The sequence below is a fragment of the Cnephaeus nilssonii genome, assembly GCF_951640355.1.
Source record: "Cnephaeus nilssonii genome assembly, chromosome: 22".
NCBI lineage: Eukaryota > Metazoa > Chordata > Mammalia > Chiroptera > Vespertilionidae > Cnephaeus > Cnephaeus nilssonii.
Window position 1 is genome coordinate 10,055,387 of NC_137093.1, and position 13,419 is coordinate 10,068,805.

General features: G+C 40.8%; 1 protein-coding gene across 1 annotated transcript; it reads right to left on the reverse strand.

Moving 5' to 3' along the window:
* Positions 1–8,791: 8,791 nt before the first annotated feature.
* On the reverse strand, positions 8,792–12,174 carry LOC307094465 (disintegrin and metalloproteinase domain-containing protein 1-like). The gene has a single exon (XM_079763315.1). It carries the CDS (start codon positions 11,613–11,615, stop codon positions 9,171–9,173), a length of 2,445 nt encoding a protein of 814 aa, XP_079619441.1. The 5' UTR covers positions 11,616–12,174; the 3' UTR covers positions 8,792–9,170.
* Between the last annotated feature and the right edge of the window lie 1,245 nt (positions 12,175–13,419).

A 13,419-nucleotide genomic window follows, 5' to 3' on the forward strand; every position in this document is an offset into this window, starting at 1 on the left:
TCACTTTTTAATTTTAAAATTTTATTATTTTAAATTTTACTATCATTTTTTAATGTTATCTTTTAAAATTTTTTTGTACCTTTTTCTTCCTCACTTCTCTTTTTTCTTCCCATTTTTCTTGTCCTTTCCCTATCTTAGTTTTCCTCTTTCCTTCCTTTTCCCCCCTTTTCAAAAATGGTTTTCTTTATCTGCTTTATTGATGTGTTATTACTCTAGTCTATGTTGGTTTATTCATATATCTAATTTGTTCTTTCCTACTCCATTTCCCCTTCTCTTTTTTTCTTTCTTCACTACTCAATTTTTTTCTTTTTATCTTCTCTTGCTTGTTTCTTCTCCTAATTTTTAAATTTATTTCACTTCTTAAATTTAGGCCTATCTGCTCTCTCCTCTATTCTCCTTTTTTTTTTCTTCATTACTTTATTTATTTTTCTTCTAGTCTTCTCATTTCTTTTCATCCCTTATTCTAAACTGTGATCCTTACCCTAGTCATCCAAGCCCTTAACCTTAATTTTCTCTATTTAAGCTCTGCATCTACAGATTCTGTGGCCTCCTTTGTTTTCTGGGTGTTTTTTGTTTGGGCTTTTTTTTAAATTTAATAAATCTTTATTGTACAGATTACTACAATTGTTTCTCCTTTTTCCATCCATAGCTCCCCTCCACCCGGTTCACACTCCACCCTCTGCCCTTACCTTCCCCGCACTGTCTTCATCCATAGGTGTACGATTTTTGTCCAGTCTCTTCCCATACCCCCCACACCCCTTTCCCCCTAAGAATTATCAATCCCCTCCCATTCTATGCGCCTGATTCTATTATATTCACCAGTTAATACTGTTCCTCAGATTTTTAATTCACTTGATTTTTAGATTCACTTGTTGATAGATATGTATTTGTTGTTCATAATTTTTATCTTTACTTTTTTCTTCTTCCTCTTCTTAAAGAATAACCTTCAGCATTTCATATAATACTGGTTTGGTGGTGATGAACTCCTTTAGCTTTTTCTTATCTGTGAAGCTCTTTATCTGACCTTCAATTCTGAATGATAACTTTGCTGGGTAGAGTAATCTTGGTTGTAGGTTCTTGCTATTCATCATTTTGAATATTTCTTGCCACTCCCGTCTGGCTTGCATAGTTTCTGTTAAGAAATCAGCTGACAATCATATGGGTGCTCCCTTGTGGGTAATTAACTGTTTTTCTCTTGCTGCTTTTACTATTCTCTCTTTGTCTTTTGCCCTTGGCATTTTAATTATGATGTGTCTTGGTGTGGTCCTCTTTGGATTCCTTTTGTTTGGGGTTCTGTGTGCTTCCTGGACTTGGAAGTCTATTTCTTTCACCAGGTGGGGGAAGTTTTCAGTCATTATTTCTTCAAATAGGTTTTCAGTATCTTGCTGTCTCTCTTCTTCTGGCACCCCCATAATTCGGATGTTGGTACGCTTGAAGTTGTCCCAGAGGCTTCTTACACTATCTTCAACTTTTTGGATTCTTGTGTTTTTTTTTGCTTTTCTGGTTGAGTATTTTTTGCTTCTTTGTATTTCAAATCTTTGACTTGATTCTTGTGTTCCTCTAGTCTGCTGTTGGGTCTCTGTATAATATTTTTTATTTCAGTCAGTGTATGTTTAATTTCTAGTTGGTCCTTTTTCATATCCTCAAGGGTCTGGCTAAACTTATCGGCCTTTTCTAGGAAATTCTTTCTTTTTTTTTTTTTTTCAAAATATATTTGATTGATTTTTTACAGAGAGGAAGGGAGAGGGATAGAAAGCTAGAAACATCGATGAGCGAGAAACATCGACCAGCTGCCTCCTGCACATCCCCCACTGGGGACGTGCCCACAACCAATGTACATGCCCTTGACCGGAATCGAACATGGGACCTTTCAGTCCGCAGACCGATGCTCTATCTACTGAGCCAAACCGGTTTTGGCTCTAGGAAATTCTTGAAAAACCTTATAACCGTGGTTTTGAATTCTATATCCAGTCATTTTTTTTCCCCTCCATTTCTTTCGTTTGTGATCTGTTTCTTTGTCTCCGCATTATCGCTGCTTCCCTGAGTTGGTAGGGTAGCTTTTTGTGCTAGGTTTCCTATATGGCCCAGTGGGTCGGCCTCCCCTGTTACTTGAGGTGGACACTCTTGGTGCACCCCTTTGTGGCTGTGTGTACAGCCTTGTTGTAGTTAAGTCTTGATTGTTGTTGGTATCACTGGGAGGAATTGACCTCCAGGCTAGTTGGCTATGGGTATCAGCTGTGTCTACGCCGGGAGAACTTCTGTGCTGGAGACAGCCTTATGGGACCAGACTTGCAAAATTGCAAAAGCCTCTGTGCTCAGTTTAGATGGGGCGGAGTCTCAGGACTGAGCAGACAGTGTTGGCTTCCCATTAGCCCTGACTTATGAGGCCCCTGGGTCTCAGTGTCCCTCAGTAATTGCTGCAAGCACCTCTGAGAGAAAGCCGCCCTTGAGTTTTGCCTGCTGCCAGACAGTCCAGTTTCTCCCCCAATGAATCTGGATTTCCAGATTCTCGCCCAGAACTGGAGTTCAGAGCAGTCAGGAGCTTCCGGTTCCCTCCAGCTAGAGAAAGCCTGCGGCACACACAGCAGTCAGTCCTCTCTGCTCTCACTTGCGCGCATGCCTCCAGACCACTGCCTTTTGCGGCTCCCCTGAATTTCTGCCTGACGGTCCAGATTCTCCCCGTAAGAGCGTGGGTGCCCAGGGACTTGCCCAGAACTGGGGTTCAGTGCAGTCGGAACCAGGGTTCAGTGTAGTCGGTAGCTTCCAACTCCCTCCCGCTAGGGAAAGCCAGCGGTAACCTCAGTAGTCAGTCTTCTGTGTGCACACTCGTGCGCACATGCCTCCAGACCCCTGCCCTCCGTGGCTCCGGCTCCCCCGAGTCTCCGTATGCTTTCTCTCTACCTGACAGTCTAGACTCCCCCAGTATGAGCCTGGGTCCACAGGGTCTCGCCTGGAACTGGGGTTCAGTGCAGTCGGAATTGGGGTTCAGTGCAGTCGGGAGCTTCCTTCTCCCTCCTGCCAGAGAAAGCCAGCCAGGCACTCAGCCGCCCTTCCTCTCTGCGCACGTGTCTCCGTACCTCAGCCCTTTGCAGCTCCTCTAATTCTCCGTGAGCTTTTCTCTTTCCTTCTAGTTGTAGAATTTCCACTCAGCCAGCTTTCCTGTGGTTCTGGATGATGTCCATTCTGTCTTTTAGTTGTAGTTTTGAAATTGTTGTGCGAGGCAGCAGTTAGGTGCTTACCTATGCCACCATCTTGGTTTCTCCCTCAATAAAATATTTTTAAAAAAAAAGAATTCAGGGTAATGGTTATAAGCATGCTCAAATGTCTGGATGAGAAATTCACCATGTGTAAGAATCAAGAGGAAATGAAGAATGACATAGCTGCAGTAAAGAACACAATGGAAAGTTTCAACAGTAGACTAGAAGAATTTGAGGAGCGAATCTGAGTTAGAAGAAAAGGCAGAAAAAACACCCAACTGGAAAATAAAATAAAAAAGCAGGAGGAGAGTCTAAAGGAGGTCTGGAACAACATGAAACAGAACAACATCTGCATAATAGGGGTGTCAGAAGGAGAGGGATCTGGGCAAGGAATATAAAACCTGTTTGAAGAAATAAAGACAGAAAACTTCCCTGACTTTGGGAAGAAAAAAGTCACACAAGTCCAAGGAGCACCAAACAAGATGAATCCCAAAAGATCAAAACCAAGACACATCGTAATTAAATGGGCAAATATCAATGACAAAATAAGAATCGTAAAGGCTGCCAAAAAGAAACAGAAAGTTACCTACAAGGGATCTACCATTAGACTATCAACTGATTTCTCAATAGAAACACATCAGACCAGAAGGAAATGGAATGAAGTACACAAAGTGATACAAAGCAATGAACAGAACCCAATAATACTCTAACCAGCAAGGCTATCATTAAAAATTCAAGGTGAAATCAGGAGCTTCACAGACAAAAAAAAAAAAGACAAAAAAAAAGGCTACAGGAGTTTATTACCACCAAGCCAGCAATGCAAGAAATGCTAAAGGGACTGTTATAAAAGGAAGAAATAGAAAGGGAAGAAGGCACACAGGCATAAAGAATAAATATGAGAACAATCAAGTACCAATCTCTCTATATAAAAGCCTAAGCGACTGTTATGGCCGGTCGATCACTCTACTGGTTGCTATGATGCGCACTGACCACCAGGAGGCAGAGGCTCCATGCAGGAGCTGCCCCTGGTGGTCAGAGCGCTCCCACAGCCAACCTCCCACGGCTGGCCAACCTCCCACAGTCACTCCCCCTGGCCGACTGGCCCTGATCAGCCTGATCACAGGCCAGACCAAGGGACTCCACCTATGCATGAATTCATGCACCGGGCCTCTAGTCAATAATAACCTTAAATGCAAATGGATTAAATGCTCTAATCAAAAGACATAGGGTAGCTGAATAGATAAGAAAACATGACCCATCTATATGCTGTCTACAAGAGAACCACTTTAGAACAAAGGACTCAAACTGAAAGTGAAGGGATGGGAGAACTTTTTTCAAACAAATGGAAATGAAACACAAAAGCTGGGGCAGCAATACTTATCTCTGACAAAATAGACATCAAAGTGAAGGCCATAACAAGAGATAAAGAAGGCCACTTCATAATACCACAGGGTTTAATATAACAAGAGGCTATAACTCTGGTAAACATATATGCACCCAATTCAGGAGCATCTAATTATAACTTCTGGAGGACATCAAGGGAGAGATCGACAGCAATACAATCAGAATAGAGGATTTAATACCCCACTGATGTCACTGGATAAAACTTCTAGACAAAAAATCAACAAGGATACAGCAATCCTAAATGACACTCTAGAACAGATGGAACTAAATGACATCTTCAAAATATTCCACCCAAAGCTATGGAATATACTTTCTTCTCAAGTGCACATGGGACATTTTCAAAGATAGACCACATGTTAGGACACAAGCTAAGTCTGTACAATTTCAAGAAGATTGAAATCATATCAACCATCCTTTCAAACCACAATGGCATGAAATTAGAAATCAGCTACAATAAAAATGCTCAAATATAGGGAGGCTAAGTAGGATGCTATTATGGGTTACCAAAGAGATCAAAGAAGAAATTAAAAACATCTGGAAACAAATGAAAATGAGCACACAACAATCCAAAACCTACGGGACACAGTGAAAGCAGTCCTGAGAGGGAAGTTAATAGCACTACAGGCCTACATCAAAAAGGAAGAAAAACTGGTAGTAAGTTTTCTAACACTACAACTTAAAGACAAGAAAAGCCCAGAACAGGTAGAAGGAAGGAAATAATAAAGGTCAGAGCAGAAATAAATGACATAGAGAACAAAAAGACAATACATAAGATAAGTAAAACCAAGAGCTGGTTTTTCGAAAGGATAAATAAGATTGATGGACCTCTAGCCAGGCTCACCAGGAAATAAAAAGAGAGGACCCAAGTAAACAAAGTCAGAAACAAAAGAGGTGAAGTAACAATGGATCCCATAGAAATACAAAGGATTGTAATAAAATACAATGAACGACTTTATTTCAACAAATGGGACAACCTGGAGGAAATGGACATATTCCTAGAAAAATACAACTTTCCAAAACTCAAATCAGGAAGAATCAGAAAACCTAAATAGGCTGATAACTACTGATGAAATTGAAGCAGTAATTAAAAACAACAACAACACAAAACTCCCAACAAACAAAACCCTGATTCAGATGGATTCACAGGGCAGTTTTACCAAATATTCAAAGAAGAACTAACACGTCTACTCCTGAAACTATTCCAAAAAATTCAAGAGGGAGGAACACTTTCAAACTCTTTCTATGAGGTCACTATCACCCTAATTCCAAAAACAGATTAAGACATGACAAATGAAGGGAACTACAGGCCAATATCCCCGATGAACATAGATGCTAAAATCCTAAATAAAATTTTAGCAAACCCGATCCAGCAATACATTAAAAAGATCATACATCATGACCAAATGGGATTTATTTCGGGGATGCAAGGCTGGTACAATATTCACAAATCAATAAATGTGATACAGCACATAAACAGATAGCAAGACAAAAATCACATGATCATATCAATTGATGCAGAAAAATCATTTGAAAAAATCCAACATTCTTTTGGTAAAAACTCTCAGCAAAGTGGGAATAGTGGGAACATACCTCAACATAATAAAGGCCGTATATAACAAACCTACAGCCAACATCATACTCAATGGGCAAAAAGTAAAACCATTTCACCTAGAACAGGAACAAGACAAGGATGCCCTCTTTCACCACCATTTTTTTCACCATACTTCTGGAAGTCCTGGCCATACCAGTCAGACAACAAGAAGAAATAAAAGGCATCCAAATTGGAAAGGAAGTAAAACTCTCATTATTCATAGATGACATGATATTGTACATAGAAAACACTAAAGACTCCTTAAAAAAAACTACTAAATTTAATAAATGAATTTGGAAACAGCATAATACAAAATTAACACCCAAAATCCATAGCATATTTATATACCAATAGTGAACTTTGAGGAAGAGAAACTTAAAAACAATCCTATTTGCCATTGCAACAAAAAAATTAAAATACTTAGGAATAAACTTAACCAAGGTTGTAAAAGACCTGTACTCAGAAACCTAAAGGACATTGAAAAAAGATAGAGGAAAATATAAACAAGTGGAAGAATATACCATGTCCATGGATTGGTAGAATCAACATCATTAAAATGTCCATGCTACCCAAAGCAATTTATAGATTCAATTTAATCCCTATTAAAATACCAATGGCATATTTCACAGACCTAGAACAAATACTCAAAAAATTGATATGGAACCAAAAAAGACCTTCAACAGCTGCAGCAATATTGAGAAAGAAGAACACAGTTGGAGTAGTCAAAATATCAGATATCAAGTTATACTACAAAGCCACGGTACTCAACACAGCCTGGTACTGGCACAAGAACAGGCATATAGATCAATGGAACAGAACAGAGAGCCCAGAAATTGATCCAAGCCACTATACTCAATAAATATTTGATAAATGAGGCAAGAGGATACATTGGAGCCGAGACAGTCTCTTCAATAAATGGTATTGGGAAAATTGGACAGATACATGCAAAAAAATGAAACTAGACCACCAAGTTACACCATACACAAGAATAAACTCAAAATGGATAAAAGACTTAAATGTAAGACGTGAAACCATAAAAGTCCTAGAAAAAACCATAGACACCAAAATCTTAGACATAATCTCATAGCAGTATGTTTACTGATACATCTACTAGAACAATGGAAATTAAGGAGAAAATAAACAAATGGGACTACGTGAAAATAAAAAGCTTCTGCACGGCAGAAGAAACCATCATCAAAATAACAAGACACCCCACTACATGGGAGAACATATTTGCCAATGATACATCTGATAAGGCGTTAATCTCCAAAATATATAGAAAACTCATACAACTTAACAAAAGGAAAACAAACAATCCAATTAAAAAATGGACAAAGGACCTAAAAAGACACTTCTCTAAAGTAGACATACAGAAAGCCAAGAGACATATGAAAAAATGCTCAAAGTTACTAATCATCTGAGAGATGCAAATCAAAATGGCAATGAGATATCACCTCAAACCTGTCAGAGTGGCTATCATCAACAAATCAACCAACTACAAGTGTTGGCAAGGGAGAAAAGGGAACCCTACTACACTGCTGTTGGGAATGCAGACTGGTGCAGCCACTGTGGAAAACAGTATGGAGTTTCCTGAAGAAATTGAAAATGGAACTCTCATTTGACCAAGTCATCCCACTTCTAAGAATATATCCTAAGAAACCTGACACTCATCAGAAAGAATATATGCACCCCTATGTTCAAAGCAGTGCAATTTTGCAATAGCTAACTCTTGGAAACAGCCTAAGTGCCCATCAGCAAATGAGTGGATAAAAAAAACAACTATGGTACATTTATACAATGGAATAATACTCAGCGATAAAAAAGAATTCTTACCATTTGCAACAGCATGGATAGATCTGGAGAGTATTATGCTGAATGAAATAAGCCAGTCAAAGATAAGTACCACATGATCTCACTTATTGTGGAATTTATGAACCAAATAAACTGATGATCAAAAATAGACCCAGAGTCAGATAAGCATGAACAGACTGTTGAACCTCAGAGGGAAGGCGGGAGAGGTTGGGTGGGAAGAGATCAACCAAAGAACTTGTATGCATATATGCATAACCCATGGGCACAGACAATGGGGTGGTGAGGATTTAGGATGGGGGGAGGCTGGGAGAGGATTGGAAGAGGTTAATGGAAAAAGGAGGACCTATGTAAACAAGAAAGATTAAAAGAAAAAAGTCAGTTTGCCATTTGCTAAATTATTTATGAGCTCAGCTGCTGTTTGTATTTTTTATTGAATAATTTTTAAAATAAGTATTTTATAAGAAAAAAATTATCTTTGCCAAACTACGCATGATTAGTAACATTATTTTACACCAGTCATCGCATTTGATTTTAGATCTTCTCAGCATTTGTTTGGCCACCCACTGTATGCGCAGTACTGCACTAGAGACAGCACACATGTTATCTAATTTAATCTCTCATCCACTCTATGAGAGCATCCTTTGTGAGGCCATCTTACTAAAAAGAAAACCCTAAAATGATACGTTATGTGAACACTATTATTTACTTTTTAATTTAAAATATTTTTATTTCATGAGTATACTTCTCCAGTTCAAATAGAACAATAAATCAAACAACCTTTCTAATATAATGTAAAGTTATGATTGGGATGAAAAACCTGGCACAGATATATATGTCTAACAAAGAGGATGGAAGGTGGCATTCTCTGAAAAAAATGGCAAAAATTGACTCTACTAAGACAATACATTGACAGGAATTATTCATAAGAAAAGTTTATATAAATGGTTTCATAAAATGTGAAAATGTTTTATAAGTGCTTTTTCATATGCATATATAATTAATTACTATAAGACAGAAGAATAAAATTCCTCTGCCCACATTAGTATATTTCTACAATCTTTAGAGTCCCAATCAGAGCCACTGCCACTCTCAAAGCCCACTTCAGATTTGTTCTACTGAGCCTCAAAGTGTATGAACTGTTTGTTATAGAAGACTTGTTCCTATCACTACTCATTCTCTGTCTTTGGGGTTTGCTCTCCTATGACTTTCTCCTCTTCTTGTGCAACTGCTTCTTCAGTTTCTTCTGGGGCCTCTTGTGAGCACTGTGAAAAATCATTTCCAGCTCCAAGACTGGCACCTATAATTAGACATAAAAAAATTGCTAAAAGAAGCAAGGGGAATACGTACACTAACTGTCCTACGGTTTTGCTTTCATCCCTATTCTCTTCTCTGCCAAAACTACCATGAGCAACACTATGACTTTTCCTTTCATCCTCACTTGGATTTTCATCCTCTGTTTTGCCAGGAGAACCACTGTCCACACTACCCCCATTTCCTGGGGTTCTGCAGTCAGGGGGTGCATAGCCAGCCTCACAGTGGCAGTGCCTTAAATTGTTACAGACTCCTCTCCCATTGCACATTTCTGCTGGTTTGCAGTCATAGTTGAGCACAGCATGATCGGTGCAGGAGTAATTCATGCAGACTTTGTTTGGGGCACAAGCAGTGCCAGAGTGCACATCTCCCTCATCAGGGATATCAGTAACGTTATAGACATCCAAGCTCCAGCAGAAGTCATCTTCATAAGGAATCTGGATCAGTGTGTGATGGGGCTTGATGGCTGGGACCCGTCTAATATTTGTACATATAATTTTCCCACAAAATATATTATCATCAAAACACTTAACATATCTTGACATTGCGGAAGTGGGACAGCCACAGATTCCAAACCGGTCCCCTTTGCTGTTTATTGAAATGTAACAGTTTTCTGGGGCAGACGATGCAGTGTACCCATACATAGCGATGCATTGATTATCAGGGTTTCGGCATTGACCCCCAACACAGTAGTGCAGTCTACCGCAGGCCGTCCCATCTTGCTTATAGGTGTCCGTGGGGCACTCTTCAGAGATACCATCACAATACTCTGGGAGGTCACACTCTCCCGAAGCAGAACGGCACACAAATCCCTTATTTCTCAATTGGCAACCAAAACAGCAGAGTCCATCACTACATTCTGCACTCCCCTTCAGGCTACATGTTTGGTCACAGCACGGGTCAGTGTAACAGGCAGAACCACAGTCACACTGCTCCTCACCCTCCACCACACCATTTCCACAGTAGGAATCCCTACGCAAGCGGCCTTTGTGCCGCTGAGGGTTGTTAAATAGGCAGGCCCCTCTGTGATCCTGGAGGAACTGGTAGAAGTCGTCAGAGCTACAGTTGCTGAAGCCACTTTCTTTAGTGATATTGTCACGCATGAGGCAGAGGTGTTTGTCTTTACAAGTGCAGGCTGAGTGGTCATGCCGAATACCCAAGTTGTGCCCAAGCTCATGGACCATGAGCGCTGCAAACAGGAGGACATCTTCATGAGGGAAGGATTCAACAGCTGCTGCAAAACCACTGGAACAGGCACCATTGAGAAATGCCTGTCCCATACCCTGCTCAGGATGCTGTCCGACAATCATGTGGGCAACATCATGCTTCACACGATGGAGGAGCTTCTCTTGTCTCCAGCTGTTGAAATTCCCCAGTGTAACTTGCAGGTCCACTGGGACCTCTATGAGGTCCCCCTCGGTCCAAATCTCCATTCCAGCCAGCACCACCTCTGTGTTTATTGCCCTAGTGAAGCTGTTGGCCAGGGCAATGATGTCCATCACTCTCTGGACCGTCTCACTGACGTTACTGCCCCACATTTGGAACCGCTGGTTGTTGACCACAACAAACATCTCCACGTACTTGGTGAGTGACCACAAGTAGGACAGCTCCCGTAGACCGCCAGGCTTCCTGCTCCCTTGTTGTCGGCTGGCGGACACCACTGGGCTGTCTTGGGAAGTGACATTGCAGGAGACTGGAGCTTGATGGGCCATGGTGTACAACACATGTTCAAACTGTTTTGAAGAGTCCATGGGCTCAATGCCATAGGATTTTCCCTCCTTAATCAGGATGCCCCTGAGGCCTGAACAGGTGTTGACAGAAACAAAAGAACCCAGGAGTCCTTCTATGTAGCCTTCATAGTGACAGTCATGAGAGATGAAAGGCATTTCTTGTCCTCGGATGCCATTGTGGTAGCTGAAGACTGGAAAGTTCTTGATAAAATAGTCTGTCTTCACTTTCAGGTGAATCAGCTGTTTCTGGCCCTGCATAGATATCACATAAGATGCCTTTTGCCTTCGGTCTTGCCTTTCCTCAACTGTCAGAGCCTTGGGGATGACTATTTCATAGGATGAGGAATATACTGATCCCAGGTCACAGCACAAGCTTGGCAGGAAACTCAGTACCAACACCAGCACCATCCCCAGCCTGACACGTGAAGATCCTGGCAGCAGTACCAGTGCCAAGCCCTTCTTCTGGGCAGCCCAGGTCTGAAGCACTCTGCTAGCCTCATACATAACCTCTTGGTTCTTCTGTAGAGAAGGCAAGGAGGAGGCAGAGTCCCTCACAGAGGCCACTGACATGGCCCCAATGAATCAGTGGCTGATGCAGGGCTTGTGTCCTTGAGCAGAAGTTCTCCTTGACATGCAGATCGTTAGGCGCTGGGATTAGGCCCAGGTTTATGTTGGCTGCATAAAGGATATGTCCTGCCTCCTGATAGCAACTGCCTACCTCTGGCTGTGTCCTGTCTATTCTCTCTGTTATCCTCCAGATATTGTCTTTTCTGTGGCTTACTTCCCAGCATTAGCTTCAGTGATCCTTGGCTACAGTCCTTTTGATATTGTGTTGTAATAAAAAAGGACTGCAAACTCTAAATTGCAAGATTGTACCCTGAGAGAGGAAACAAAACCTCCAGGCCTTCTTCAACTGTGCCATACGGAACACTCCCCTGACACACACCACTCCTCCTGTGTCGGTTGCTCGGCCAACTCCTAATGTTCTAGACCAGGGGCTTGAAGATCATTGGTGGGCACACTTCATTGCCCATTTGCCTCTTCTAAAACTTGCTCTATAACACATGGGCATCATACTCAAGATGTTCTTGATCCCTCAGTGAGGCTTTATGTTGTTATACACTTATCTTAGGCCAGACTGTTAGAAAGGGAACAGGAAGCCTAATGGTCTAAAGGAGCTGTCCTGCTTGTGGTCACTCACCAAGTACGTGGAGATGTTTGTTGTGGTCAACAACCAGCGGTTCCAAATGTGGGGCAGTAACGTCAATGAGACGGTCCAGAGAGTGATGGACATCATTGGCCTGGCCAACAGCTTCACTAGGGCAATAAACACAGAGGTGGTGCTGGCTGGAATGGAGATTTGGACCGAGGGGGACCTCATAGAGGTCCCAGTGGACCTGCAAGTTACACTGGGGAATTTCAACAGCTGGATCCAATATCATTATATACAGTAATGTTTCATCTTTATCAAACGGTCACTCTCAGCCCACGTCACTCGCCTATCACCATCTAAAATTTCTCAGTTTCATACATAATGAAAATCTTTGGAAATATATATACATTCTGTTCCAGTTTGCACCACTACTTTTTTCATTTCTGAAATTTAAATGTATCATAGCACAGTCAGTGTGAATAAAATATTGTATCATAGCACAGCACAATGTGAATAAAACATAAATATATTTTTTCAGTAAATTGTTTGGAAGAGAACAGTTAGTCACACACAAAAGGACACGTGTTAGGACTTAAATTATATGAGGATCCTCAAGTAGTCAAGTTCATAGAGACAGATAGTGAAGTGGAGGTTACAGAACCTGGGGAAAGAGTAATAGGACTGGTTAATGAAGATAGTTTCAGTTTGAGATGATGAAAAAGTTCTGGAAGTGGATGTTGATGATGGTTGCACAACAATGTAAATGTACTTAATGCCACTGAACTGTACACTTAGAAATGGTAAAGAGGGTTAATTTTATGAATATTGGAGAGAGCAAGAGAGGAGAGAGAAAGCTGTGTAAGTACAACTCTGATCATGTAATCAATAGTTTTGACTCCATAGAAGTCACCCATGTACCATTGCCAATCACAAGTCCTCTTGCTTCAGAGATAATCATGACCCTTTCTTTTATAGTATCTACTTTGTCACTTTTCTTTCTCAGTTTACTTCCTAAACATGCATCGCAGAATTTTGTAATTTTATTTTACTTGCCTGTTAATCACAGCTTCTTTGAGATATAATTCACATAGCATAACATTTATTTACCCTTTAAAGTATACACGCCAGAGGTTTGTAGTGTGTTCAGAAATTTATGCCACTGTCACCAAATCAATTTTCTCACCCCAAAGCAAAACTCAAAGTATCTATTAGCAGTCACTC